Here is a 27,020-nt window from a genome sequence, read left to right as displayed (position 1 = left end):
TTCCAGTTTGCCTCTGTTTTCCAGGCACCACCTACAGCCTTATCAGACGTTCCCTAAATCTGGATTATTGAGTAGAAACACACACCACCATAAATCTCTCCGACGAGCATTGAGCGTGATATAAAAGATAACGTGATGCTTCTCTGCTCTTTTCCTGTTTATTCTGCTCCATCTTACCTTAAGGGATATTTTGGTTTTGAATTTGCGTTTATTTTGTCCCGTTTCGTTTTAATCAGCAGCATAGTGCCTGCTCTTATTTATCTCTCCCTCGTTGCCATTATGACTGTGTTGCTGGACATTGTGCTGCATTGAGCCTGCTGCAGGTCATCGTTCACACTCAAAATTCCACACCAGCAGCTTCATTTGGACCAGCTTTGCCCAGGGTTCATTTGTCTCGCTTGGCTCCTAGTTTTTGAAGTGTCTGAAAGTAAACACCGTGCCCTGGAAACAGTTGAATCCAATTAGCCCCACCTGCCCCTGGTTGTTTACCTAATGAAAGACTCGGCACCCCAGCTGTGTCCGGGGACCAGGCACACTTGCACGTCCCAACTGTTCCAGAGAGGAAGCAATGCACATCAGAGCCGGTCGGCACCAACAGATGTTTTCCGAATGAAATTTACTCAGCTGTGTCTGGAGGGTGGACCCTCTCATGGCAGCCTTATCACCTGTTCCAAGAGGTATACCTATTTTCCTCTTCCTCCTGGGAGGAGGTACAAATAGTTACACAGATGGCTCTGTCTGTGGCCCATTGAGCTGTGAATTAATTAGTAGATTATGGTTCTGGTAGTGGTAATTAACCCTACTCTTCTTGTGGAATAATTGTTAGAGATTTAGCTCTATTTTTGGGGGCTGTTTGTATATTACCTGGAATTTTGTAGCCCACACAATCTAGTTTAGCACAAAATTATAAACCAATAAATGCAATTGGTCAGGATGGAAACTTGCCATTTGAATGAAAAATTTCCTTTAGGGTAATTGTATGTTGCTAATCAATGCCAGTATTTTAAATTGGAATATTGGGAATTGCATTTGGAATTGATGTTTATTCAGTATGAATTAATAATATATTGTTGAGGGCACTATATAGGTAGCATGTTAGTTAATTTGGATTACATTTTTTAGTAAGACAGGATCAATGAATATTACTGAAGGCAGTAATAAAGTACTTGAATTATTGAATTCTCTCAAAGTCTTCTCAAAAATACATAAGTAAATAATGTGAGTGCCTTTAACATAGTTCCCTCTAAGCTAACTTTTTAATTCCAGCTAGTCTAAAGTGAAAAATTCTAGGTCCCCAAAATGTGCAATACCATCTCACACCTATAGACTAAACTGTTTACTGAGTCCCAGGGATGAAATGGGCCAGAAAGGATGGGCTCAACGATTTGGAGGCTGGAAAACTGAGTTAGGTTTGGGCTTCTAATTCTGAGCAGCAGAATTTGACCTGTAGTGTGCGTTTAAGAGGAAGTGAGCCACCCAGCCAAAGTTCTTCCTAGATATAGAAACTGAAATTTAAATTTTGCGTAGTGTTCTCCTTTTGATTAAAAAAAATAATTTAAAATACTAGTATCAACACAGTTTATAGCTTACAGTATATACAAAGCTGTATATGGGGCAGATTTGACTGAGAGGTCATAGTTTGCTCAGTCCGTCCTATGGGGCAAAGTTCTAACGGTTAAGTTGTAGGTGATAAGTATAAAAGGAGGGGTTTTTTTTGTTTGTTTGTTTGATTGCTTTCCAAAGAGAGAGATCATTGAAGGCTGCTTATAGAAGCGACAAATTCTTCACAGAAAAAGTGAGACTTGGAGGAGACTTTCCAATAATCACCATGTGAAAGTAAGTGGTAAAAGGCAAGGCTTGTCAACAATCACTCATTGGCTCATTTGTTTTTTGAGTCAGGATTTTTTTATGTTGGATTTTTTTCAGGGGCGGGGAAGGGTACACCTGTATTCATTAGTCTCATTTGTATTAAATTCAGGGAGGTACGGTGAGAGTCAGGCAGAGCCATCTGTGATTTGGTCAAATGCCAGTGGCTTGATGGCTCACCAAGTCATTTAGTGCAGAGCTAAGGGCTAAAGGAAAACCACAAAATTGGTTTTAGTTTAATGTATTAGCTAGACTCCTAAAACTGAAGAGGGCTATTTTTATCTCCAGTTTTGTTCTTATACACTTGCCCAATACCAGGTATTGTGCTAAGTGCTGCAGGCACAAAATCTAATAAGAAATCAACTCTATCCTCAGAGAACTCATCTTTCGGTATGGGATCACAAATTATAAAGAGGTGTAATAGGACCAGTGAGAATAGAGGTTCTGTGTAAGGGAGTGGTTCTCACCCTTGACTTCACATTGGAATCACCTGGGAAACTTTTACAAATTCTGATACCTAGGTCTCATCCTCTGCGAGTCTCATTTACTTGGTCTTGGGTTGGTCCAGTTTATCACAATGTGCAGTCACCATAGAGGCTCAAAGGAGAGGACTCAGCTGTCCTAAGGGAAGAGCCAACATAATCCTGATTAACAGAGGCAAGTAAGAAAGATGAAGAGAAGCTCTCTTGGCATAGATAACACACAGAAGCATGAAATGGCATATTCCATTCAAAAAACTTTCCAGTACTCATCATGGGTAGGGTATTTAGCCAGCACAGGTTGGGCCAGGGTTTGTCTGGGGTAGTGAACAAGAACAGCAGGAAACAGTAGCAGGAGATGAAGCTGCAAAGGTAGATGTTTATGGCTTGCTAAGTGTAACTTGGTCTTAGAATTAAGAGTCAGTGAAGAATTCTAAGAGGATAAGATGATGGTGTTTGAACAAATTTAGAGAAATAACTCTTCCAACTAGTGCTGTAAGTTGGACTGATGGTCTTGAAGTTCCAGGCAAGATACCTAGTTACAAGGTCACTGCCAAGTCCCAGTGAGAAATAATGAGGGTCTAAATATAGGTCATGACCAAACCTGGTCAGGAAATGGCAGATTCATAATATTCTAAGGAGGTGGACCTGCAGGATGTGGTAACTATGGATGGCAACATGAATGGATGAACTGTTGACAAAAACATGAATATTAGATGTTTAGTGGGAGAGAAAAAGATGAATAATATTTATTTGAAATTCTGATATAACTTTCAAGTGAAGTTATCCTGTAAGCTAGTGGTGTCGAACTCAATCAGAGAAGGGGCCAAAATCTAAAATCCAGCCTAAATCGCGGGCCGAATGGTTTACTGAACAGTCATAAACTGACAATGTCATAAACTGACAGCGGAGTGCAGTGATGACAGCGTGGTGCGGGCCACATTGCAAGGCCTGGCGGGCTGGATTTGGCCCGCGGGCCTTGTGTTTGACACATGTGCTGTAAGCCTTTGGATATACAGGTCTCAGATTACAAGACAGGGCAGCAGTTGATTTAAGACAGAATTTTGACTTCAGACAAAAGTGTGGTGTAGCTAGATTTAGGAAGCTCTTTTCCTACTGCCAGCTCATAGAACAGATAAAAATGTTTTTTCTAATATATATCCAAATTCAAAAGGAAGAAGAAATTCTCCAGATGCCTCAAATAAAAGAGAAACTAAAAGCCAAAAAACCAACAAATGTTAAAGTTGAGTGGCTCCTGAAAGTATCAGGACCTTGGTGTGAAGTTGTCTGAGTCTCTTAGAGCAGCTATAACAAAATACCACAGATTGGGTGGCTTATAAACAACAGAAATTTATTTCTCACAGTTCTGGATACTGAAAGTCCAAGATCATGGTACTGCGAGGACCCTCTTCCAGTCACAGGTTTTTCACTGTATCCTCACATGGTGGAATGGTCTAGAATTCATTAGGAGGGCACTAATCCCACTCACAAGGGCACCACCCTCGTGACCCAATCACTTATCTAAGGCCCCACCTCCTAACACTGTCATGTTGGTGTTAGGATTCCAATATGTTAAATTTACTTCAGGTTATATCAGAAATTAAGAATTAAAAGGGGCTGGCATTTTAACACCTGCATGCCAGGCAGTTTTATCTGTGCAGAAGTTATAGAGGGAAATTCATTCATAAAAGGAGCCAGCAGAACTCTGGGCTTGAGAATGAGCCACCCACCTAGGAGTAGAAAAGGTGGCCATGAAAGGAAATCAGAATTCCACTCCTGTGACACGTACAAATTGCACTACTTATATGGGGAGAGAAACCTTTAAACTAAAAAACAAAACAAAACAAAAAAAAAACCCTTAAAAACTTATTTAGAATTAGTGAAACCCATAGGATCCAGAAGAGACAAATGTAAACAACCTAATATAACATCTCCAAAACTCAGGGCATATATGGGATTCTTACAGGAGAAAAGTGCCACTGAAGCAGAGCTTGCAGAACAAACTAGAGGCACAATTCACAAAATTAGTGCAAGAGTAGGCCTTCCTTTCCCTGCTGCCAGCACTGACTTCCCTCTGGTATCCAGGACCCCGGTTTCCCTCTCAGCTCCAGCTTCATTAAGAAGGTCATCTGGAAGGACATCCAATCTAATTAGCATATTATACTTTTATTATTATGGACTAGATACCCAGTGCACGAAATTCATGCACAGGAGAGGAGGTCCCTCAGCCCAGCCTGCACCCTCTTGCAATCTGGGGACCCCTCAGGGGATATCCTACTTCCAGACATCCCTCTCACCATCTGGGACCACTGGCTCCTAACCACTCGTCTGCCTGCCTGATTGCCCCTAACCACTCTCTTGACTGCCTAATTGTCCCTAACCACTCTGCCTGCCTGATAGTTCCTAGCTGCCTCTGCCTCAGCTCCCACCACCTTGGCTTCGTTCAGAAGGTCATTCAGCTGTCTGGTCTAATTAGCATATTATACTTTTATTATTATAGGTAATAGTCCCCTCTTATCTGTGGGGGATAAGTTTTAAGACACCCAGTAAATGCCTGAAAGTGGATATAGTGCTGAACCCAGTATATACTGCTTTTTCCTATGTATGCATACCTATGATAAAATTTAATTTATAAATTAGACACAGTAAGAGATTAACAATAAGTAGTAACACAATAGAGCAATGTAGTGATACTATCAGTGCTTTTTGTATTTTCAGTCCAGCCCTCTTCCTGCATCTGTGAACCATCCTCACTTGCAATGAACGGCTTGGGGTCATGGTTTTGGGGAGCCTGGCCTATGGCTCTCAGTCAGGATACATTTTCCATTCATTTCTTCCACTAACAAATTTGATGTCTTTTCCGTCTTAACTGAGTACTTATTACATACTGTTGTGGCCGGGTCTTTTGAGTTTGAGGTGAGACAGCAAAACTGGCATGAATTTTTCTTCATAATTTTATGGGTAGAACCTTCCTTCTTATCAGAGATCTTAGCAACCTCAGCATGCATTTTTTTTTCTTCCTAAATTGAGGACTTCCTTTTCACTTCAGAAGCGTACTTTATGGCTTATCTTTGGCATGTCTGAATTGCCAACATCACTTCTGTGCTTCGGGCCCTTATTAAGTAAAATAAGTGATCCTTAAACACAGGCACTGTGATGCCATAGCCGTCAATCTGATAATGAGATGGCTGCTAAGTGACTAATGGGCAGGGGGTGTCCAGTGTGGAGATTCGGGACAGAGGGAGGAGTCGCAAACTGGGTGGGGTCCACAGGATTTCATCCCACTTCTCCGAACTTATCAACTATTTATTGCTGCAATTTTTCATCTAATGTTTTCAGACCACTGTTGACCATGGGTAACTGAAACCACAGAAAGCTAAACCATGGTGAAGAAGAGACTAGATATAAAGGAAAAGGAGGGGATAATTGGGAGGAGGAGGGAATGATCTCTAAAAGCCTAGGTAGAGAGATTGAGGGATGAATGAGGATGAAACAGATTTGCATATACTTCTGAGGGGGGTCAGAGGTGGAATGTTTGAAAGTATGTCATTAGGTCCCCTCCTCTGTCACATAGGAAGACTGGAGGGAGGGGAGGAAGCAATGAGGAGATAAATGAAGGGGAAAGGCTTAAGAAACAGTCATTGAGGGAAATGGGAGAAGAAGTCGATCAATGACAGGTAAGAATAATGCCTAAGAGCATGGAGGGTCCATCTGGTGTGGGGTACCATAAATGTGAGGTGATGCCACTCCTTAACGTGGCACCCAGCCCCCCAAGCATAGAAAGTGTAAAAGTTAGACTGTGGGATTAATTTAGAAATTATGTAAGAATATAGGTAGGAGGAATGGGGATTGAAGGTACCAGTGTGAGTAATTTGAGAGTGTATTTTTGTACCATTAACCATAGTACTGTGAGAACACTTTTGCTTAGGGTGAGAAGAATTCTAGAAATCAACTTTGGTTCTCTTGTTATTCATGTTCATTTTCAGGCAGCCAGGAGGCCCTGTTACCTGGGGTCAGGTTTTCATGAGTCAAGGGTTTCAGCTTCAACTTATTTTGTCTACAAACATTAAACTACTTTTGGGTAAAGGAGGTTTTCTCGAACATACGTGCATATACTAGCACACCACACATATGTTGCATGGAGAGAACTGTGTGGCGTCTCCAATATAACCCCCATCCCACAATAAGTCCCTGCCTGGGCTGTGGGGAGCCTCCTGGAGCCCTGGTCAGCTTTGTGGGAGCTAACTAATCAGTACTCCCTTCATAAATCATTGTCGCTCTGTCCCCACAATTGCTGATGAAGACTTTAGAGCATTCACATTAGTGACAGGGACAGAAATGTTAAATAGGAAGAGAAGCTTTTTAATGAAGTTGAAATTGAACGTTTAAGATGACTTTACAAGTACCTTCTGGTAAGAGCAGTGTCAGTGGATAACCCTCGGGCCCTGTTAAAGGACCTGAACCAGTCACCTCCCGGCCACTGTCATGGCCACAGGAGAGGGCGAGAATCAGAGCCTTTCTGCTGGGGATCGGGGCAGAGGTTTCTCTGTGATGGTGCATTTGCTCTGAATGCAGGGGTGTCCACAGTTCAAAGAGTAACTTCAACTAGAACTAATTGATAGTTTAAACCGAGAAGCCAGAGGACAACCCTTTATAACACTTTCACCTTTCAGTACCATTTATGTTGTCATTTAATAGCATTCTTCTACATGGTTTCTCCACCTTATTTAGCATCTTTAGTGAAATATGCCCCCCCTCAAAAAAAAACAAAAAAAAAAACCTACCATAAAGAAGGGCTAGTTAGTATTCTTAGCCTTTAAGATGACTCAATAATGAAGAATCTGAGAACGAAGTCTAGAAATGGTTGTTTCCAGTAATGGGACCTATTAATGGTGTCACTGCCCCCAACCCAGGTCATGGATTATGTTCATGAGAGAGAGGTGAGGCATTGTTTCTGTGTAGCAGAGGTAGGTGACAAAGGCCAGTCAGACATGAAGCCATGTGCTGATGTGTCTCTTTCCTGCCATGTGTTTTAGGGGCATCGTCCAGTCGGAAGAAAAACTTGTCATCAGTGCATCTTGGGCCAAAGATGATGACATCAGCAGACTCCTGAAATCGCTACCAAACTGGATGAACATGGCTCAGCCCAAACAGCTGAGGCCAAAGAGAGAAGATGAAGAAGATTTCATAAGGTAAGAGCTCTATTTTCTAAGTTGGACTGAGCAGGAGGAGGAAAAACATCTATTTAGCTAATTCTTATGTGAAATTTTGGGTAATTTTTAAATATCAAGTAGCAATTAACCCAACTTAATCAAGTCTGTTTTCATCCTAATACTCCAAACTTCCCATACAACTATGCCTTGTGCTCAAAACATTAGAAGGCAGTGATTGACATGAATCAGATTTGGAACTTTACTAACTCAAGTTAAAATCTCTTTCAATTTGTAGGTCCTTCTCTCCTCTTAGGGAACACATAGTGTATTCATTAATTCACTTCTTCTGCAAAGCTATGTTCACCTTATTATGCACCATACCTAGAAATATGATGGACAGTTCCTGCCCATACAGCGATATCATGGTTGTTCTTAGCATGGTCTTCACCTCAGAGAACAGTTAGTTGAACTTTCTAAAAATATAAATGTGCTTCCCATGTCTGTTCATAAACATTGTATTTTCTCTGATGGTTTTCTGGTTATTTTGACAAAAGTAATGTCTCTCCTTCAATTTGATCACTCAGTGTTTACCTAAGTTCAATGTAAATTTTTTACTTAGGGCCTAATTTGATGAAGCTACTCATTTTCACAGGCAGGGCTTGCCACAGTGAAACATCCCACCTAGTCTGTAAAGTAGAGGAGAAATAGAGGTAATACATTGTCACATTAAAAATAAGTTTATTCCTATTGTCTTTTGCCTATTCAGGCGAATAAAGAAATAGTTCAAATAAAAATAAAATAAAAGCACTTTAAAGAAGCAAAGACCAGAAAAGGAATGACCAGTACCTTTTAATTTATTATAAGACTGCCGTGAGTTCTTCTCTTTCTCAGAATATAGTTGGAAACTATAGATAAATAGGTCTTTACTGCTCACAACATTAATCATATTCATATATGAATGCTTTGATATAAGAAAACTATTAACAGTTTTGTTTAGGAGGAACAATTTTAGGTTTATAAAAATTTTATCAAAAATCATGGACTTCCCATATATCCCCTCACTCATCCCCCAATTTTCTCTCTTTTTAACATTAGTATGGTACAGTTGTTAACATCAATATATTATTAATGACTAAAGTCTATAGTTTATATTAAGATCCATTCTTTTTGTTATACATTCTATGGGTTTTGACAAATGTATAATTAATGTATCTACCATTCAAAATACCGTATTTTCTGGCGTATAAGACGACTTTTGAAATGAAAAAATGTCAACCAAAAGAACGGGGGGGGGGGGGTCGGGGGGGGGGTCGTCTTATACACCGAGTATATCCCGAAAAATATGCTGTAAACGAATTTTTCAACTCAATCCCGAAAATCGTCTGGATATGCTGCTAAATGAATTTTCCAACTTGATCCCGCACCAATCACTGCAAGGCTGCTCGGACCGCCTCTCTAACTCAGCCAATCCAAGCAGGCTTTTTATGCATGCAAATTATATATGTTCTGTACCCGAAGCTACACTGTGTTCTAGTAAAAAGCCTGCTCAGATTGGCCAGAGTCAGAGAGGCGGTCTATTAAAAAAAGAACTGGTGTTGCCTCGGAAGTGGGGGGTAGTCTTATTCAGCGAATATAGGCATAAACCTGTTTTAACTGTAAAATTAGGGGTCGTCTTATACGCCGGAAAATACGGTAGTAATATTACTGTCCTAAAAATTCTCTGTTGTTCTTCCTATTCATCCCTGCTTTCCTCTCTCTGAACCCTTGGCAATCAATGATTTATTTATTTATTTATTTATTTTTACCATCTCCATCATCTTTTTCAGAGTGTCATATATTTGTAATCTTATAGTATGTAGCCTTATTAGATTGGCTTCTTTTGCTTAGAAATATGTACTAAATTTTTCTTCATGTCTTTTTGTACCTTGAACTCTTTGTTTTGAAATTTCTGAATAATATTTCATGGTATGGACATGCTATAAGTTTATCCATTCACCTGATAATAACATTATGTGCAGGTTTTTGTGAGGGTGTGAGTTTTCAACTCATTTGAGTATATACCAAGGAATGCAATGCTAGATCATATGATAAAGATGTGTTTAGTTTCACAAGAAGCTGCCAAACTATCTTCAAAGTGGCTGCGCCATTTTGCATTCCCACCAGCAATGAATGAGAGTTCCTGTTGCTCCACATCCTCACCAGTAAGAGTGTTTGGGATTGTCAGTGTTTTGAATCTGGCATATTCTAATAGGTTGTGTTGTGGTAGCTCATTGTTTTAATTTTCATAATGACACATGTTGAGATATCTTTTGTCCATTTTTAATCGGGCTGTGTATTTTTCTATTTTCAAGTTTTAAGAATTCTTTGTGTATTTTAGATACCAGTGCTTTATCCATATGTGTTTTGCAGAGATTTCTCCTCAGTCTGTGCCTTGTATTTAATTCCCTTCACAATGTCTTACATAGTGCAGAAGTCTTTAATTTTAATTGAATTCAAAATGTATTGATTTTTTATTTTATGGATTGTGCTTTTTCCCCCTTATGATTTAATTGAGCATTTTGTAGGATTCTTTCTTCCTGTTAGCTTACAAATTATACAATACTTTTTTTTAATTATTATTTCTAGTAGTGATCCTAGAGTGTTCAATATACATTTAAACTAATCCAAGCCACTTTCAAATAACACGATCCCACTGCATGGGGAATGCAAGCTCTTATAACCAAGTATTCCAGTGCTTCCTATTCCTTATGGCTCTGCTCTCATTCATTTCATTTCTCCCTAAGCTATAATCACTGCATATAATGTTATTATTTTGAAGAAACAGTTACCTATTGATCAATAGGTAAGAATTAGAGAAATAAAGGTATATTTTTTTTAGGTTTTTCTTCTCTCGTGCTCTTCCTTTCTTAATGTAGTTCCAAGTTTCTGACCTATATCATTTTCCTGAAGTTCTTTTTACATCTCTTATAAGACAGGTCTACTGGTGATAAATGCTCTCTCAATTTTTGTCTGTCAGAGACAGACTTTATCTTTCCCTCACTCTTAAAGAATGATTTCACTGAGTATAGCATTCAATGGATGGTGATTCTTTCCTTTTAATACTTGAAATATGTCACTTCACTCTTCTTGCTTTCATAATTTTTGAAGAGAGATTCACTGTCATTTTTATTCTTGTTCTTCTATCGGCAAGGTGATTTGTTTCCTCTAAATTTCTTCAGGGTTTTTCTCTTTGTTTTAATTTTGTGCCATTTGAATCGTTTATGCCTGGATGTATCTATTTTGGAATGTTCATGCTTGGTGTTCTCTGAGCTTCCTGGGTCTGTGGTTTAGTATATGTCACTGGTCTGGGAAAATTCTCAGTTATTATTGCTGCAATATTTCTTCTGTATGTTATTTCCTTTATTTTCCTTCAGTTATTCCCATTACACATACATTACACCTTTTGTAACTTTTTCACAGTTCTTGGATAGTCCGTACTGTCTTTTTACTCTTTTTTCTCTTTGGATTTCGTATTTGGAAGTTTCTATTAACAATTATTCAAGCTCACTGATTCTTTTCTTGGTCATGTCCAGTCTATTGGTCAGCCCACCAGAAGCATTCTTCATTTTTGTTATGTATGTTTGATTGTTAGCATTTCCTTTTTATTCTTTCTTAGACTTTCCATTTCTCTGCTTAAATTACCTAAAGTTTACTTTTTCTTGAATATGTATAACATATGTGCACAAAGGCATAGCTTGGTACATTTCACCCTTTTTATTGTAGCTGCATAACCATTACCTAGATCAAGACACAGAATGATAGCGAAAAAGATCCCTTTCATGTTTCCTCTGGTCACTACTTGTCTCTCCAATAGTCCTTATCTGACTTCTAGACACACAAATCACTTCAATCTGTTTTTGGATTCTGTCTAAAAGGAATGATGCAGTTGTGTATCCTTTCTATGACTGGCTCCATTTGTTCCACATTATGTTGGTGAGATTAATCCATGTTATTTTGTATAAGTTCTTATCACTCTATAGTCTACATTGTATTCCATTGTGTGAATACATCACATATTTAATGTTTTATTATTTGTTTGTGTATGTATGTATATGTGTATGTTCATTTATTCTACGGCACTCAGGTAATTTCTAGTTTGGAACTATTTTTGCATAGTGCTGCCATGAATAGTCTATGTCTTTTGGTAATTCTATATATAAGTGTTTCTATTGGTTATTTATAGGAGTAGAATTGCTGCATAGGCTATGCATATGTTCAATTTTAGTAATAATTCCAAACCACTTTCCAGAGTGGTTGTAAGAGTTAGCATAGCAGTATATGAGAGTTTCAGTTGCTCCATATCTCATCTATACTTGATATGTTCCATCTGTTAAAATTTAGCTTTATAGTAGATTTGTAGAGGTGTTTCATGTTGGTTTGATATGCATTTATCTCATGAGCACCTTTTAATGTATTTTGAATATCCTTTTTTGCAACATATCTGTTACTTGTTTTAAATTAGGTTATCTTTTCTGCACTGGTTTGTGGGAATTCTTTATATATTTGAATATAACTTTTTTTTTTTTTTTTTTTTTTTTTTTTTTAATAAATTTTTATTGTTCATATTATTACAAGTGTTCCTTTCCCCCCCCCTTCCCACCCCACCCTCTGCCCTTTCCCCACTCCCCATTGTCCTCATCCATAGGTGCACAGTTTATGTTCAGTCTCTTCCCACATTCCCCTCTCCCCTTTTCCCCAAGAATCATCAGTTCACTCCCCTTCCATACCTCTGATTCTATTATATTCAACAGTTAATATTGTTCATCAGATTTTTTTTTTAATTTCCTTGGTTTTTAGATTCACTTGTTGATAGTTACGTATTTGTTGTTCATAATTTTTATCTTTATTTACTTTCTCTTCTGAAAGAACCCCCTTCAGCAATTCATATAATTCTGGTTTGGTGGTGATGAACTCCTTTAGCTTTTTTTTATTAGTGAAGCTCTTTATCTGACCTTCAATTCTGAGTGCTAGCTTTGCTGGGTAGAGTATTTTTGGCTGTAGGTTCTTGCTGTTCATCACCCTGAATATTTCTTGCCATTCCCGTCTGGCCTGCATGGTTTCTGTTGAGAAATCAGCTGACAATCGTATAGGTGCTCCTTTATAGGTAACCACCTGCTTAGCTCTTGCTGCTTTTAATATTCTCTCTTTGTCCTTTGCTCTTGGAATCTTAATTATGATTTGTCTTGGTGTGGTCCTCTTTGGATTCCTCTTATTTGGAGTTCTGTGTGCTTCCTGGACTTGTAAGTCCAATTCTTTCCCCAGGTGGGGGAAGTTTTCTGTCACTATTTCTTTCAGTATGTTTTCGATATCTTGCTCTCTCTCATCTTCTGGGACCCCCATGATTCTGATGTTGGATCGTTTGAAGTTGTCCCAGAGGTTTCTTACATTATCTTCAATTTTCTGGATTCTCTTGCCTTCTAGCTTCTGCAGAGGAGTGTCTTCTGGCTCTTTATGTTCCAAATCTTTGACTTGATTCTTGCGATCTTCTATTCTGTCTTTAGGACTCTGTAGAATATTTTTTATTTCAGACAATGTATTCTTTATTTCTTGTTGATCCCTTAGCATTTCTTGTTGATCCCTTTTCATATCCTCATAGGTCTCATTTATTTTATCGGCCTTTTCTAGGAGTCTCTTGAAAAACCCTATAAGTGTGGTTTTGAACTCTATATCCAGTCTCTTTTTGTCCTCCATTTCTTTCGTTTGTGATCTATTTGGTTTAGGCATTTTCGCAGGCAGCTTTCCTGATGGGGGCGGGGTTTCAGGGTGGAGCCTACAGCCTTGGCTTCCGTCAGCCCCGCCCTATGCGACTCCTGAGACTCAGGGTCCTTCAGTACTTGTTGTAAGCACCTCCGAGAGAAAGGTGCCCTCGATTTTCGCCTGCTACCAAACAGTGTAAGCTCTCCCGCAATGGGCCCGAAACTGGGGTTCAGTTCAGTTGGAAGTGGAGTTGGAGGTGGCGTTCAGAGCAGTCTGGAGCCTGTCTCCTTCCCGCCAGGGCAGTCCTACGGCACAGCCGGCCGGCCCTTCTCTGCGCGCTGTGTGCGCGCCTCTGGGACCTCCTTTCGCTGCTTCCCCGAGTACTGCCTTACAGCCCAGCTCCCTATGGATGAGCCTGGGTCCCCAGGGTCTGGCCTAGAATGGGGGTTCAGAGCAGTTGGGGGCCCAGCACAGTCGGAGTGTTTATCTCCTTCCCGCTAGGGAACGCCAGCCAGGCACTCGGCCTCCCTCCTCTCCGGCTCTGTACTCGCCGCGCGCGCCGCGTGTCTCCGTACCTTGGGCTTTTACAGCTCCTCCGCGCTTCCTTCTGGTTTTCTCCTTGCTTCTCGTTGTAGAATTTCCAGTCAGTTGACTTTCCTGTAGTTCTGGGTAATGTCCATTTTATATTTTAGTTGTATTTTATTGAAATTGTTGCGTGCGGCTGCGGCTAGGTGCCTACCCGAGCAGCCATCTTGGATTCTCCTCTTGAATATAACTTTTTTATGACACATAGATATTTCCCACTTTATAAGTTATATTTTTACTTTCTCTCTTTTTTAATATATTTGTATTGATTTCAGAGAGGAAGTGAGAGGGAGGGAGAGAGGAGGAGAGAGAGAGAGGAGAGGGAGAGAGAAGAGAGAGAGAAAGAGAGAGAGACATCAATGATGAGAGAGAATCATTGGTCAGTTGCATCCTGTATACTCCCTACTAGGGATCAAGCCCACAACCCAGGCATGTACCCTGACTGGAATCGAACCGTGACTTCCTGGCTCTATGCTCAACCACTAAGCCATGCTAGCGAGGCCCATTTTTACTCTCTTAATGGTGCTTTTTAGTCACTTAAAATGGTGCCTTTGACTTTAACATTTTTAATAAGTCAAATGTATTATGTCTTGCCCACTTAATTGTATCACTTTCCATCTATATTGAAAGGGAAAACAAATTTTTTTTTAAAGTTTTGATTAGTTATACTTGAAGTGAAGGGTATAACTCAATGAATTATTATGTGTGATCACACCATGTAACCACCTCCCAGATCAAAATATGGAGCTTTTCCAGGGCCCCAGAGGCCTGCCCTGCAGGTGACCACTATTCTAGCATTTATCACCAGAGTTTAGTTTTGACTGTCCTCAAATTGCATATAAATTGAATTATAGTATCTGGCTTATTGTGCTGGACATTATGTCTGAGAAATCTGTCTACATTTTTGCAATTAGAAATGGTTTGAAAACAAATTATATTTGCTTTAACAGAAGAAAAATAATAATATAGGTCTGTTTGTTTTGTGTGTGATTGATTCTTTCCTCTGAATCTGTCATATTCTCTATCCTGAGGAGAAGCTGAGAGGAAAGGTAAGTGGCAGAGAATAGTCTTCACTGACATTCCAGCTTGGTAGCATTGACAGAGAGCCTCTATTTCTCACATTAGAGTACCACAGAGCATGGCGCAAGCCACAAGGCTGAGAAGTCACACTCTCCTCCTGTAATTAGCTCTTAGAGCTCCGAGGGCTATTGAACAGATGGATGAACATAGAATCCGGTGCCCTTCACATTGAATAAAGGTCATGTTCCCTTCAGTACTAAACAAGGCCTTTTCCTAATCTTATTTTTTTTTAACTAAAAAATAAAATGTATTATTTCCGGGCTTAACTTTGAATAGAGGAGGAAAAATAGATCCAGCCATGGCTTTAATAGAAAAAGGAAAAATAGCAAATAGCCTTTTGTTCCCAACAAGCTGAAAGCAGGCTTTCTAGCCATTGTCTTTGCACCTGTCATATATATGAATACATTATCCTTTTGAGATCAATGAATATCCACTGATAAAAGCAGCCCTACTTTCTGGAGGTGTAATTAAAGGAAGGGGTAAGGTACTGAGGGAAGTAAAGGGGAAGATTAAGGGTTGTCTCAGAGTTGGGGGGAGGGCACGTGTATTAGATAGACTGTCCTAAAAATCTTTTAGTCCCATTTCACTCAGGGCGCCAGAATATCAAAGAACAAGACTCATTTCTCTAGTGCCAGCGTTGAAAATCCTTAAGTGGACAGATGTAATTGTCAGAACCAGGGCCAGAGCTTTCTGGAGATAAAAGTGAAAAAAAATACAGCTATGAGTATGCAAAACACAGAATTTATTCTTGTATTATTATTATTTATGAATTATTGTATTGTTTTCCCATATGAACAACTGTAAACCTATTTTTGCCCACTCTTGTATGTAAAATCTACACATTAATCTCGAACGCTGGCAAGTGGAAAGATTGTGCAATCTATTGCAACTGTCACAGCGATCCGAGTCAGCTTGCGCCTGGCACTGGGCAGCTGCATTATGAGCATTCAGGTGCTGTTGTTCCCATGTAAGAGGTGAGGGAACTGAGGTGCAGAGAAATTATATGATTTTCCCAAATTCACAGGCCACGAAGTGATGTCGCTAGTTGAGCCAGGTGGTCTGGCTCCCAGAGCTACCACGCTGTTGTCAGCAGTGACAAGGGGGTTTCTGGCCAGAGACAGTACTCTGCGCCCCCGCTCTTGTCTTGCTTATAGGATTAAATTCAAAAAAGAGACAACAGCAGAAACAGGCAAGGAAAGCATTACACTCAGAGAGGACCTGAGTGGGCCGCTCAGCTGGCTGGGGCTGAACCGAGGGCCTCTCTTGGGTGGGGTTTGGGATATTTATAGCCCTAGACAGGAGTGCCCCTCAGAAAGTCTCCCCTTCCCTTATTTCTTAAAAGAAAAAAAGTCTCTGTGTTATGAGGCTCCTTCAGCTAGGTGTTATGCCACTGGGGAGACCACATCCTAAGGGCTTTGAATCTTTTCTGCTCACACAGGGACTTACCATCGCCATTGTCTATTTTCAGTTTGTCACGTCTCACACTTACTTCCTCCAGCCCAGCTGCCTCTCCCAGCCTCTCCCAGCTCAAATCCGTTTATCTGCTCCTCCAACAATTTGATCAACCAGCCTAAAAATGGATCAGGAATTTGTATTTTTGCACATTTGAGTTATTCCTTCATTTTCTTTATATATATATGTGTGTGTGTGTGTGTGTGTGTGTGTGTGTGTGTGTGTGTGTAATCAATATATATATATATATATATATATATATATATATATATATATATATTGATTTCAGAGATGACAGGGGGAAAAGAGAGAGAAACATCAGTGATGAGAGAGAATTATTGATTGGCTGCCTCCTGTACATCCCCTACTGTGGACTGAGCCTACAACAACCTAGGCATGTGCCTTGACTGGGAATCGAACTGTGACCTCCTGGTTCATACATAGGTCAATGCTCAAACACTTAGCAACACCAACCAGGCTGTTCCTTCATTTTCAATAATCATCATAATCTTGGCTGATATGCTCATCACTTCCTACTGATGTCACAAACATTTTATCATGGAGGTGCTTTACTCTTGATTTAGTGTGTTATCATTAGTATTCACTGTAATATTTCATCTATTACATTGTTTTGAGTTCTCCCTTTCAATAATAGGTTGGTAACATAATATCCAGCCATTGGGGGAAGGTAGGCTGGTAATATATTGAAACCAGAAATTGAGGTGCTTTAAAACTTATTATCTTCTTTCATCTGAGCTTTATGCTTGTCTAGTCAAAGAAACCAAAAGGAATCATTATTGAAAAAAGAAAGAATACAATACAAAGGGAAAGAAAATATTAAAATGATATAAAATTATGTGGGATTCAGATAGTGTGCTGCAGTCCTGAGTAGGGCAGAGACTGAGGGACAAGTCAGAGTGAAAGCAGAAAGCAGGTTTGCACTTTCACCTTCCTCTTTGAAGCCCTGACATTCATCAGAGATCCTCAATAAATGTTGAACCAGAGATCCTCAATAAATGTTGAACCAAGGAAACTGAATATAAGTAGGAAGGGTCTCTCACTCTTCAAATGAAAAGAACATGTAAAGAATGGTGAGCCACTTGCCTTAATGGGGAGGAAATGTCTTCAGTGGCCTCCCTAAGTTTTATGACTAGTAACATGTCCTTGTAGCCTGACTTCTGATCCTCAGAGTTTTTTTGTTTTTGTTTTGTTCTGCTTTGGTAGGTCTTTACACCTCTTTAGTTTCTACTACCAGCCCAGATTAGACAATTAAATGAAGCAGAAATCTAGTGAGCCAAGAATGTATTTAGATGGAAGCATGGTCTGAATGAAGTAGAGTATAAATTTTCAGAAAAATTTCACTTAGAAATTTAAAAGGTTCTTAAAAGCAACAGCCATGAAGAGTTTCCAGATAACTGTAGCTATCGAAGAATCTTTAGACATATTTGAAGAAACAAGTGAAAACTCTGGTGCAGGGGGGGAAAAAATACTTTAGTTTGCTTGGACAAAATGTTTACTAGAATGGAGACATTTATTTCACTATCTCTGTATGTTTAATATCACTTTCAAATATAATTCTGAAAGGAAAGATGGCTCAGAAAGCATGAATGCATTAAATAAGTACAAGGGTAGAGAATGCCTTGCTAAAATGCTCTTTTTCCTTCAATTAAATGAGATGAAGGTCATAGATAGATGGAGGACATTGCTACGCAAGGGAGGGTAAGAAGCAGACTTAAATCTCAAGATTAAACAGAAAAGACAGGTAATTAACTGGAGACTCAGCTACAAACATATCAATTAATGTTCAAGAAGATTAAATTAGGCATTTTATTATTATATCAAAATGATATGACTTTCTAGCATGATTGGCAGTAAATGGGGAAAAATAATGAAAACCTCTCCTATACAGTTATTTGAGGATTATAATTATCTAATAGTATCATTTAAACATCACTATAGGATGTTTAAGACATTTTATTTTTGTTTCATTTTAGATCGTGCAATTATTTAATTTTTCACGTAGGTGTACATTTAGTAATATTCTTAATAAAGGGGAAAGTTAATCCCTGTAATTTAATCCCACTCAACCTTTCAGAAAGTGTGGCTGATAGTGACATACAGTGATACTGTGGAGGGAAAAACACCTGTCATCCAGCCTGGGCAGGGCAGGGCAGGACAAGGTGTGCCTAAGACCAGGCGAGCAGTGAGCGTCCAGTCACCAGGGAAAGGCCTCCTTCCCCATCTGTCTTCTGTCTCTACTGATGGCTGCTCCCCTGTCCATCTCCTCCACTGCTGGCTGCTCCCACAGCAGGCTCCCACTCCCTGCCAGGCCCGAGGACACTAGCCCTTTCACTTTCTTTCCCTGTTAAACGTTTTCAGGTCCTCAGGCCACCGTTCCCTTGCCTACTGGCTGTTATGCCCATCCCTCATCCTAGAATGCTCTCTGCTCATCCCACGCCCACCTCCTGTATCTGCCCAATTCAGCTTTCAGGATTCAGCTCAGATATCAACTCTCCTCCCCAAAACCCTGCTTCCTACTGGGGTGGAGCCCACAGTATTAGGGGGTGTAAGACAAGTCAGCATTTTATAGTGTGATGAGTGCTCCTGGTAGAGGTAAAGATATCTACACTAATAAAAGAGAAAAATGTTAATTGAGAGTACCTTTGCTACACCCACAACCAATCAGAGTGAGTATGCAAATTAATCCAACAAAGATGGAGGTTAATTTGCATATACGGTGGGAGGGAAGAGTGAAGACTGAAGACAGCATAGAAGGAAGAGGGAGGAAAAGTGGAAAGCAAGGTGACTGCCAGAGGGAAAGCACGGGCAGGGCGGAGCAGGGCAGGTGGCAGCACAGCAGCCACTTGTAGGAATCTTCCTGCTACGAGCTCCTAGTGTGTACATGTATTATTAAAAACCAGTGAAAAACTAAAAACAGTAATATAACTACATTAGGAAGGGGGAGGGGGCAATTTGGGGATGGAAAAGGGGGACATAGCTAATGAATTCCTCATCTGTCCATTGAGCAGCCTGTCAGAATAAAATGTCTAAAGTTAATGTATCAACAAGTAGCTGTTTCCACAGATTATGTAATGAGGTGCATATAACAACTGGCAGAATTAAAAACAAATAATTGTTTAAGATGTAGGTGCTTCTTTGGGGGACACAGGACTAGGGGTGAGGAGAGCTGGGGCAGGGGCTCACTGCTCATTATAGGTTATTTAACCACGAGTGATTATTGCTGATGTTTTAAATTCATATCTGCTTAAAAAAAAATGTCCACAAATTCTCTAACCCAGTGACTGTTCACTGCCAGTTTGACAATTCTCTACAAATATACTATCGTTCTAACTGTTTTACCCCTGGAGAGAAAATCTTAAACCATCTTCACTTTTCTGCCAATTTCATGCAAAGCCTTTACCCTTCTCTGTGGTATCTCACTTAGCCCCAGAGGTTCCCTTGTCTTTCTCCCAGGTCCCCGTGACCCCCTCCCAGCCTTCACACCCTCCCCTCTCTGTTCCCCCAGTGCTTCCTTGAAGACCTGACACTTAGTTGCAAAGTTTGGGCTTGCTGCCTTTGCTTGAGATCAGTTGTTTGGTGTCCATGCTCTGACTGGACTTAGGTTCTTCATAAGGAGATTGTATGGCAATTTGAGAAATACCCAGAATGGCCAATAAACTAGACTCTTCAGACAACAAAGTTCAATGCCATATAAATTTTGACTTTTAAACCTGTAATCCTTCTGGGTAGTTAAAAACCAAAGTATATATTCAATTCATGATAACCAATTACTGGTTATTTTATTCCTACATATTGAAAATCTGTATTGAAGCTTAAGACATGTTCTTCTTGGAAAACTGTTGCTATTTGAATAAATACATAATTTATAGTGGCTCCTGGCAGAAAAACTAAGTTGGAGCCTTTTGTTTGGACAGTATACCTAGTGCATTCTTTCCACTTTGGGGAATGTTTAATAGTGATCCCACTTCCAGGACTATATCCCAAGAAACATGTTCAATAAATACTTGTTGAATGCAGGTATTACTCAATATGCAAGTAATGGGCTTAAGTAAAGGAATGGGTAGAAGGAATATCAGGATGTAGAGTCTGCTCTGGCTGTCATAACAAGTGCTGTGTACTGGGTGGCCCGAATAACGGGAATTTATTTCTCTCAGTCCTAAAGATTGGGAAGTCCAAGATCAAGGTGCAGGCCTGTTCAGTTCCTTGCATGCAGAGGCCTGTTTTTCTTGCTGTGTTCTGATAGGTCAGAGAGAAAAAGAGCTCTCTCTCATGCCTCTTCTTATAAGAGTATATGCCCCATCGTAAGGGAACCCCCTTCCTGAATTTACCTCCCAAAGATCCCATCTCTAAATACCATCACTTTTGGGTATAGAGCCTCAAAATAAGAATTTGGGAGAGAATACATTTCAGCCCATAGCAAAGTGCAAATACTCAACTGTTTACCTAAAATCTGAGCTATAATTTTACATTTGCACCTAGAAATCAGTCAGAAATAAAAAGGCTGACTGTTTAATGTATAGGATGTATAGTTAGTAGCACAGATGAAAGAACAAAAGTTACGCTGAGGAGGAAGTAAAATGGTAACTATAATTATAGGAAAAAATGTAAAGAATTTCTTGACACGTGACTTGCACAGTTCTGAGTTGCATTAATTCTCATTGGGTCTACTAAGCCACAAAGTCCCATCAACTCCCTCTATTTTTCACGATGTGGAATCCTTTGATGAGGAATCCAGGCCAGTTACCACGTAGAGATGTAAGTTTATCTCAGAGTTTCTTCATGATTATGTCCAGGTTGCACATCTCTGTTGGGAATACTATATGGATGACATTCTGTGCCTCCCACTGTACTGCTTCCATCGAGTCTGCCTGGGCTGCTACTGGCAGTGCCGGGTTTGACCATCCCGTTAAGGTGGTGACTGTCAGACAGGTGTGTTTATGTCCCTTTATAAATAAACCCCTATAGACAGGTGTGTTTATGTCCCTTTATAATTACTCTTGGGTGCTAACTTGAGACTATGTGATTGTCCACTTCCCTAACAACTTCTCCACCAATAATTTTAGCATCCATTGATGAACTTTGAAAACTTAGCTGACATTCTTCTGTAAAAAAAAGAGCTTTTCCTCTACCTTCCCCTCCCCCTTACTCTTTCTCTTCTCATCTCTTTGATGGTTCTCAATTAGTCAATACTTTAGACGTAATTGGAAGGAAAGCTTGATGGTGAAAAGGGAAAATGATGGTAAATGAACCAAAAGTATTAGCATTGGATAATGCAATCCTCTAGTAATAATATTAGATCTCATTATAATAAGGTCTTATCTCTCTAATATTAATATGGATGCTTGGTGGCTAGTCAGTCTTTGTATTGTCACATCAAAATGATTTAAATGTTTGAAGTGATCAGTTTGATTACAAATATGTTCATTTGCCTACTGATATGTTTTCTTTTCTATGACATGTTAAGATTAAAGATTAGGAAGGAAGAGTTGGAGGTAAGCAACTACTCCAGGAAATCTCAAACAGCAAGGGATTCCAGCATTTCTAAGATGTGATTGCATTCAGCAATTCCATTTCTCTGCTCTCTGTGTTTAATAGTGTGCTGCTGCCATTACTAGCACCCACCTGCTGGAGCATGACTGGGAACATGCCTGAAATAATGGAAGAATAGAAATTGTCATTGTTTTCCTTTTAGGAAAGAGTTCTCTTATATCTCCCATGGTTCCTTTCTCTTAAAAGCTCTCCAGGCAGGTTTTCTGAGCCGAGTGTATGTGACACACCCTGTGACATAAGAACAGACTTAAAGCACAGCTATCCCCATTGGCCCTCCATGTAAAAATTAATTTAAAATGAGAAGACTCATTGTCGTCGTGACACCCACCCACCGGTCAGGTTGACAAACTGCTCAGGGATGACTTGTGACCCAGTGGAAGCAACATGCTCTCCTTGTGGAGGGGATACCCATCCGTCTCCCTCTCACCAGCCAGTCCTGTGCTTACTCATCCACTCCTCCTCCTCTTCCCTTTCAGAGTTCTTCATGTTGTTCTAAGAGTGTTGTGTCCTCCCTCTTTGTGTCCCATAAACTCTTAACTCATTTGTGGATTATGAACATATCAAGAAACTAGAAGAAGTATTGTTTCTCATAAGAGGCTTTGATTTACTTTATTGCTAGACAGTTGTCTGTCAATCAAGCTCTCTGGTCTTAAAAAGTAGGAAAGTGCCTGCTGTCATTAAGGGGCTCTACGCTGAGACTTGACAGATCTGAGTATGCCCTCCCCACTCTAGCACATCGTGAGAGTTGAGTGCTTAGGAAAGTCCACTTCCATGACTCAAAGCAGTTTTTATGTCTGGGGTTGGGGGTGGGAGACTATTTGAACCCCTAGGCAGAGGGAAACACTAAAGCCACTGCAGCTCGTGAGAGATGTAGCTCTGCTCCCACCTTTGCCACAGCGAGCAAATGAGCACATCTTCCTCTGGGCTCCAATTCCTCTATGAAAGCCTGCGAAATGTTCGCCGTCTGTGGGAGGCCCAATCAAGGAACACATTCAGAAAGCCAGACAGGCTGTAACATGGTGTTTTTCTAACTCTGCGTTGTGGCATGTGAGCAAATTACGAAATAATTTTAGTGGGTTTTGAACTTACTACAGGAGCTAGGGCAGGGCCTGGGTAATGGTGCGTTCCTAGTAAATATCTGCTAAGGAATTAATGACTCAATAATAAAAAGACAAATGGCCCAGTTAAAAAATTAATGAAGGATCGGACTTGACATTTCTCTACAGAAGACATACAAATGGCTAATAAGTGCATGAAAAGATGCTCAATATCATTAGCCAGCAAGAAAATGCAAATTTAAAAACACAGTGAGATATTATTTCACATCCATTAGGATGACTATAATAATAATAATAAAGAGAGACAGGAATCATAGTGTTGGCAAGAATGTGGATAAATTGGAACCTTTGATGCAAGGGAATGTGTAAAATGGTTCAGCCATATTGGAAAACAATCTGGCATTTTCTCAAAGGATTAAAAATATCACCCAGCAATTTTACTCTATGTATATGTACTCAAGAGAAATGAAAACATACATCCAAACAAAAATTCATGTATGAATGTTCTTAGTAGTATTATATATAATAGTCAAATATTGGGAATAACCCAAATGTCCATCATCTGGTGAATACATAAATAAAATGTGATATATCCATACAATGGAATATTATTTGGTAATAAAGGAAATGAAGTATTGCTTAAATATGGATAAACCCTAAAGCCATATTAAGTAAAAGAAGCCATTCACAAAAAAATAGCATATTGTATGATTCCATTTATACGAATAGGAGTTAAATATGAATGTCTAAAATAGGGAAGACTAAAGAGACAGAAATATTAGTGGTTTCCAAGGGTTGGGGGTGGAAAGTGAGGTGAGTGCAAAGTCTAATGGGTACAGGATTTCTAGGAGATGAAAATGTTCTGAATTAATTGCTTAACTGCGACTATACTAAAAACCATTAGAGTGCACATTTTATATAAATGGATGAATTTTATCTCAAAGCTGTTATTTTTAAATGCCCATGCCTGGCCCCACCCCTGACCAATAAAATCAGAATTTTTGCAGGTGGAGTTTGGCATCAAGTATTTTGTTTGATTTCCTGGTTAAGCTTTTAATTTATAACCATGATGAGAACTACTGATTTAGACTAACTACCAAGATCCCTGTCAGTGCCAAAATACCATAAATCCATATCTCCCTCTCAGTCCCAGAATACCATAAATCTATAGGATACCTGTCAGTGCCAGAATACCATAAATCCACGTGCCTGTCCAGTGAGCAAGCTGATTTTTTTTTTTTTATTGATTCAGAGAGGAAGGGAGAGAGCAACAGAAACATCAATGAGAGAGAATCATTGATGGGCTGCCTCCTGCGCCGTCCCCCCCTCCCTCCCTCCCCAGGAATCAAGCCCACAACCCAGGTATGTGCCCTTGGCTGGAATCAAACCTGAGACCCTTCAGTCCGTAGGCCGACACTGTCCACTGAGCCAAACCAGCTAGGGCTGAGCAAGCTGATTTAAAAGCACAAAGGGGAAAGGATTGTGGTCATAATTAATATGTCATCTCTGAATGGGTAGGAACCCAGAAACCTCAATTTCCCTGCAACCAAGGGGAAATAATGAATATGTTTTAAGTCCCAAGCAGACACTAAGAGAAGAGAAGTTACTGATATTTCATATATTCACCTTGATTATAAAGAACACCTGAGACCCACACCCCCCAACTTGTTCCCAGTTCTGCCCCTGCACAGAATTGTAAGACTGCTCACCTCACCTGGCCAGTTATGAGCGTTGCAAGTTTCTAAATGGTAGCAAAACAGTAGGTGAAGAAAGCAACGGAAAAATCCTCAATTGTGGTAATGGAGGAGACAGCTTTCTAAAGATAAGCAATTACTTATTAAATATGAAAAATAGCTACTCACATGATAGTGTGAGATGACATGCACATTCATGAAGACAATTGAAGGGTACACAAGTTCAGCAGGTGTTCCAGGACAAAAATAATGTATTAATCAAGGTAACTGAATTACTGGATTACTTCCTATTTTTAAGGGTTTAGCCAGGATCATTTTAGAAAAGCAGTTTGTGTAAACCTGATTAAAGAACCCATCAGAATGGTACTACCCCCGTTATTTTGACACAGGTTTTGAGATTGTTGAAGATTGAGCAGTTGTAAAAAGCAGACATGATAAGTGTAAGTGTCATTGTCGCATCTCATAAGAAGGAGTGGGTATTATGACGAATCTGTGTAAGGTGACCTGACCTTTTTATAACCTTCATCAGTTTGGACTCTGATAGGTAATGGCTTAGTGATCTTTGACACATCTCAGTTTCACTACCTGCACAACAGAACTAATTAATCCCCATGCCAAAAATCTACTCGCTTCCCAGTATAATGGAATATGGTCAGACATCATTATTAGGTCTTGCATAAATCAGGGTCTAACATGAAAAACTGAAACCATTCATGTTGAATGTAGGGGATTAGTACACGGGTTCATGGTGACCTGACTGTCACTCAAGACATTAAGATAACCCATAGATGAGCAACAGCAGGAAGTCACTGTTGCTTCAGCTGGAAGGCCAAAGAGAAGAAGCATTTCTTGGAGAGGCACACAGAGGAGATGGGGGTGTTAGAAGCTGGATGGACCAAAAACAAGATGCTTCATTGCCGGAAATGTCATCCGGGGCAAAGGGAGGGGGTAAATGCCCTGTCTTCTCCTTTCCCTGTCATTCAGTGTCCCTTCAGGGCCACTCATGGTCAGTACCCAGCTGGGAGCCTAGGAAACAGCCTGCAGGTGTCAGCTCCCCCTGTCCCCTACAGATCAGAACAGGGGAGAGGAGAGGAATGGATTTGGAGCCAATAGCCCTAGGACTTTTAGGGTCCACCCTTCTGATATTCTGTCTCCATTCTCACCCTTATACCATATTTTTTAATGTCATACTTTATGTTTAATTCAAGGTGACAGCTACTCCTCATAGGGAGGCATTCTCCTCCTCTCCCCAACAGGGAGTCAGACTCTCAGTCACTCCATTCTTCTCAAGCCTGGATGCCCCCTGTCCTCCATCTCAAGTCAGGTGCCACGCCTCCTATCTAGTGACCTTTGAACTACATGGGAAAGTTCATATAAAATGCTCCTCATATGAAATCGTAGGGGAAATGCCACCAGACCAAGCACCCATTGCTCCCAGTTCAGTTCAAGTGACTCACCTCCTCCTCATGAAAACATGGAGGAAATGCCACCTCGCAGCCATTAGCATGGCTGGCTTTAGTCCTCGCCTTCCCCTCCTCTGTCTGGGTCATAGGGGGGCTGACCTGTCAGTGTTTCCTGCTCTCTCGGTGGGTTCAGCAGTAGGAAGCAGTCTTGGATGATTGGTGAATGTGGCAGGGAGAGAGAGCATTGAGTTTTGAGTGTGTATATTATGTGACCAAATATAGCACAGATCTGCAAATCAGTCGCTCAGAAACTATTTGCAATGTTTCTCTCATAAGTGCATTTAGCCTGCTGAAATGCAGATTTTCTTTTTTTTTCCTTCCTAAGATTTCAGCTGATAACAGAATTATTTAAAGACTAAATGGAGACAATTTTCAGCATCTTTGGCATGATTCTCTGAAATGAATTCTTGTCAGATAGACCTCTTTAAAGATTATGATTGTGTGGTAAAATTAAGTTACACAGATTTTACGATCTCGCAAAACTCTCTTAAATGAAGTCTTGTCAGATCAAGCTCTTTAAAGATAATAATTGTGTGGGGAAATTAAGCCTAACAGGTTTAACACCCTTCTTCATTTCTTGGGCTCCTATGTGAGCATGTTGGCCTACGATGGTGACAGTGACTCCTCACTTGGGACTCGGGGTACCCACAGCAATCACATTTCTCTTCTTGGCCGTGTCAGGTAATCATTGGGCAATTACGGAGCACCTGTCACTTCACTTATGACGAAAATGATCCTTCTATTACCCATGTCACTCAAAAACATGTAACATCTCCATTAAGTACTGCCCTTTCATAGTAAGCAAGTGATAAAGAATAAATGCAATTAAGATCTAGAAAGAAACTGTATTGGCCCAGATGCTGGGTGTGGTCAGACTGACAAT

At 40.1% G+C, this 27,020-nt stretch overlaps 1 protein-coding gene across 1 annotated transcript in view; it reads left to right on the top strand.

Moving 5' to 3' along the window:
• The window catches only part of EXOC4 (exocyst complex component 4), a 675,663-nt gene that overhangs the window by 538,311 nt on the left and 110,332 nt on the right, over positions 1-27,020 (top strand). Inside the window, exon 13 of the mRNA XM_084896566.1 lies at positions 7,382-7,537. Within this exon, the coding sequence (XP_084752692.1) occupies positions 7,382-7,537 (156 nt within the window). The remainder of the gene's footprint in view (positions 1-7,381; positions 7,538-27,020) is intronic.

The sequence above is a fragment of the Pipistrellus hanaki genome, assembly GCF_964339955.1.
Source record: "Pipistrellus hanaki genome assembly, chromosome: 10".
Taxonomy (NCBI): Eukaryota; Metazoa; Chordata; class Mammalia; order Chiroptera; family Vespertilionidae; genus Pipistrellus; species Pipistrellus hanaki.
The sequence above is the reverse complement of the archived record's forward strand: the minus strand, read 5'-3'. Positions and strand labels throughout refer to the sequence as shown.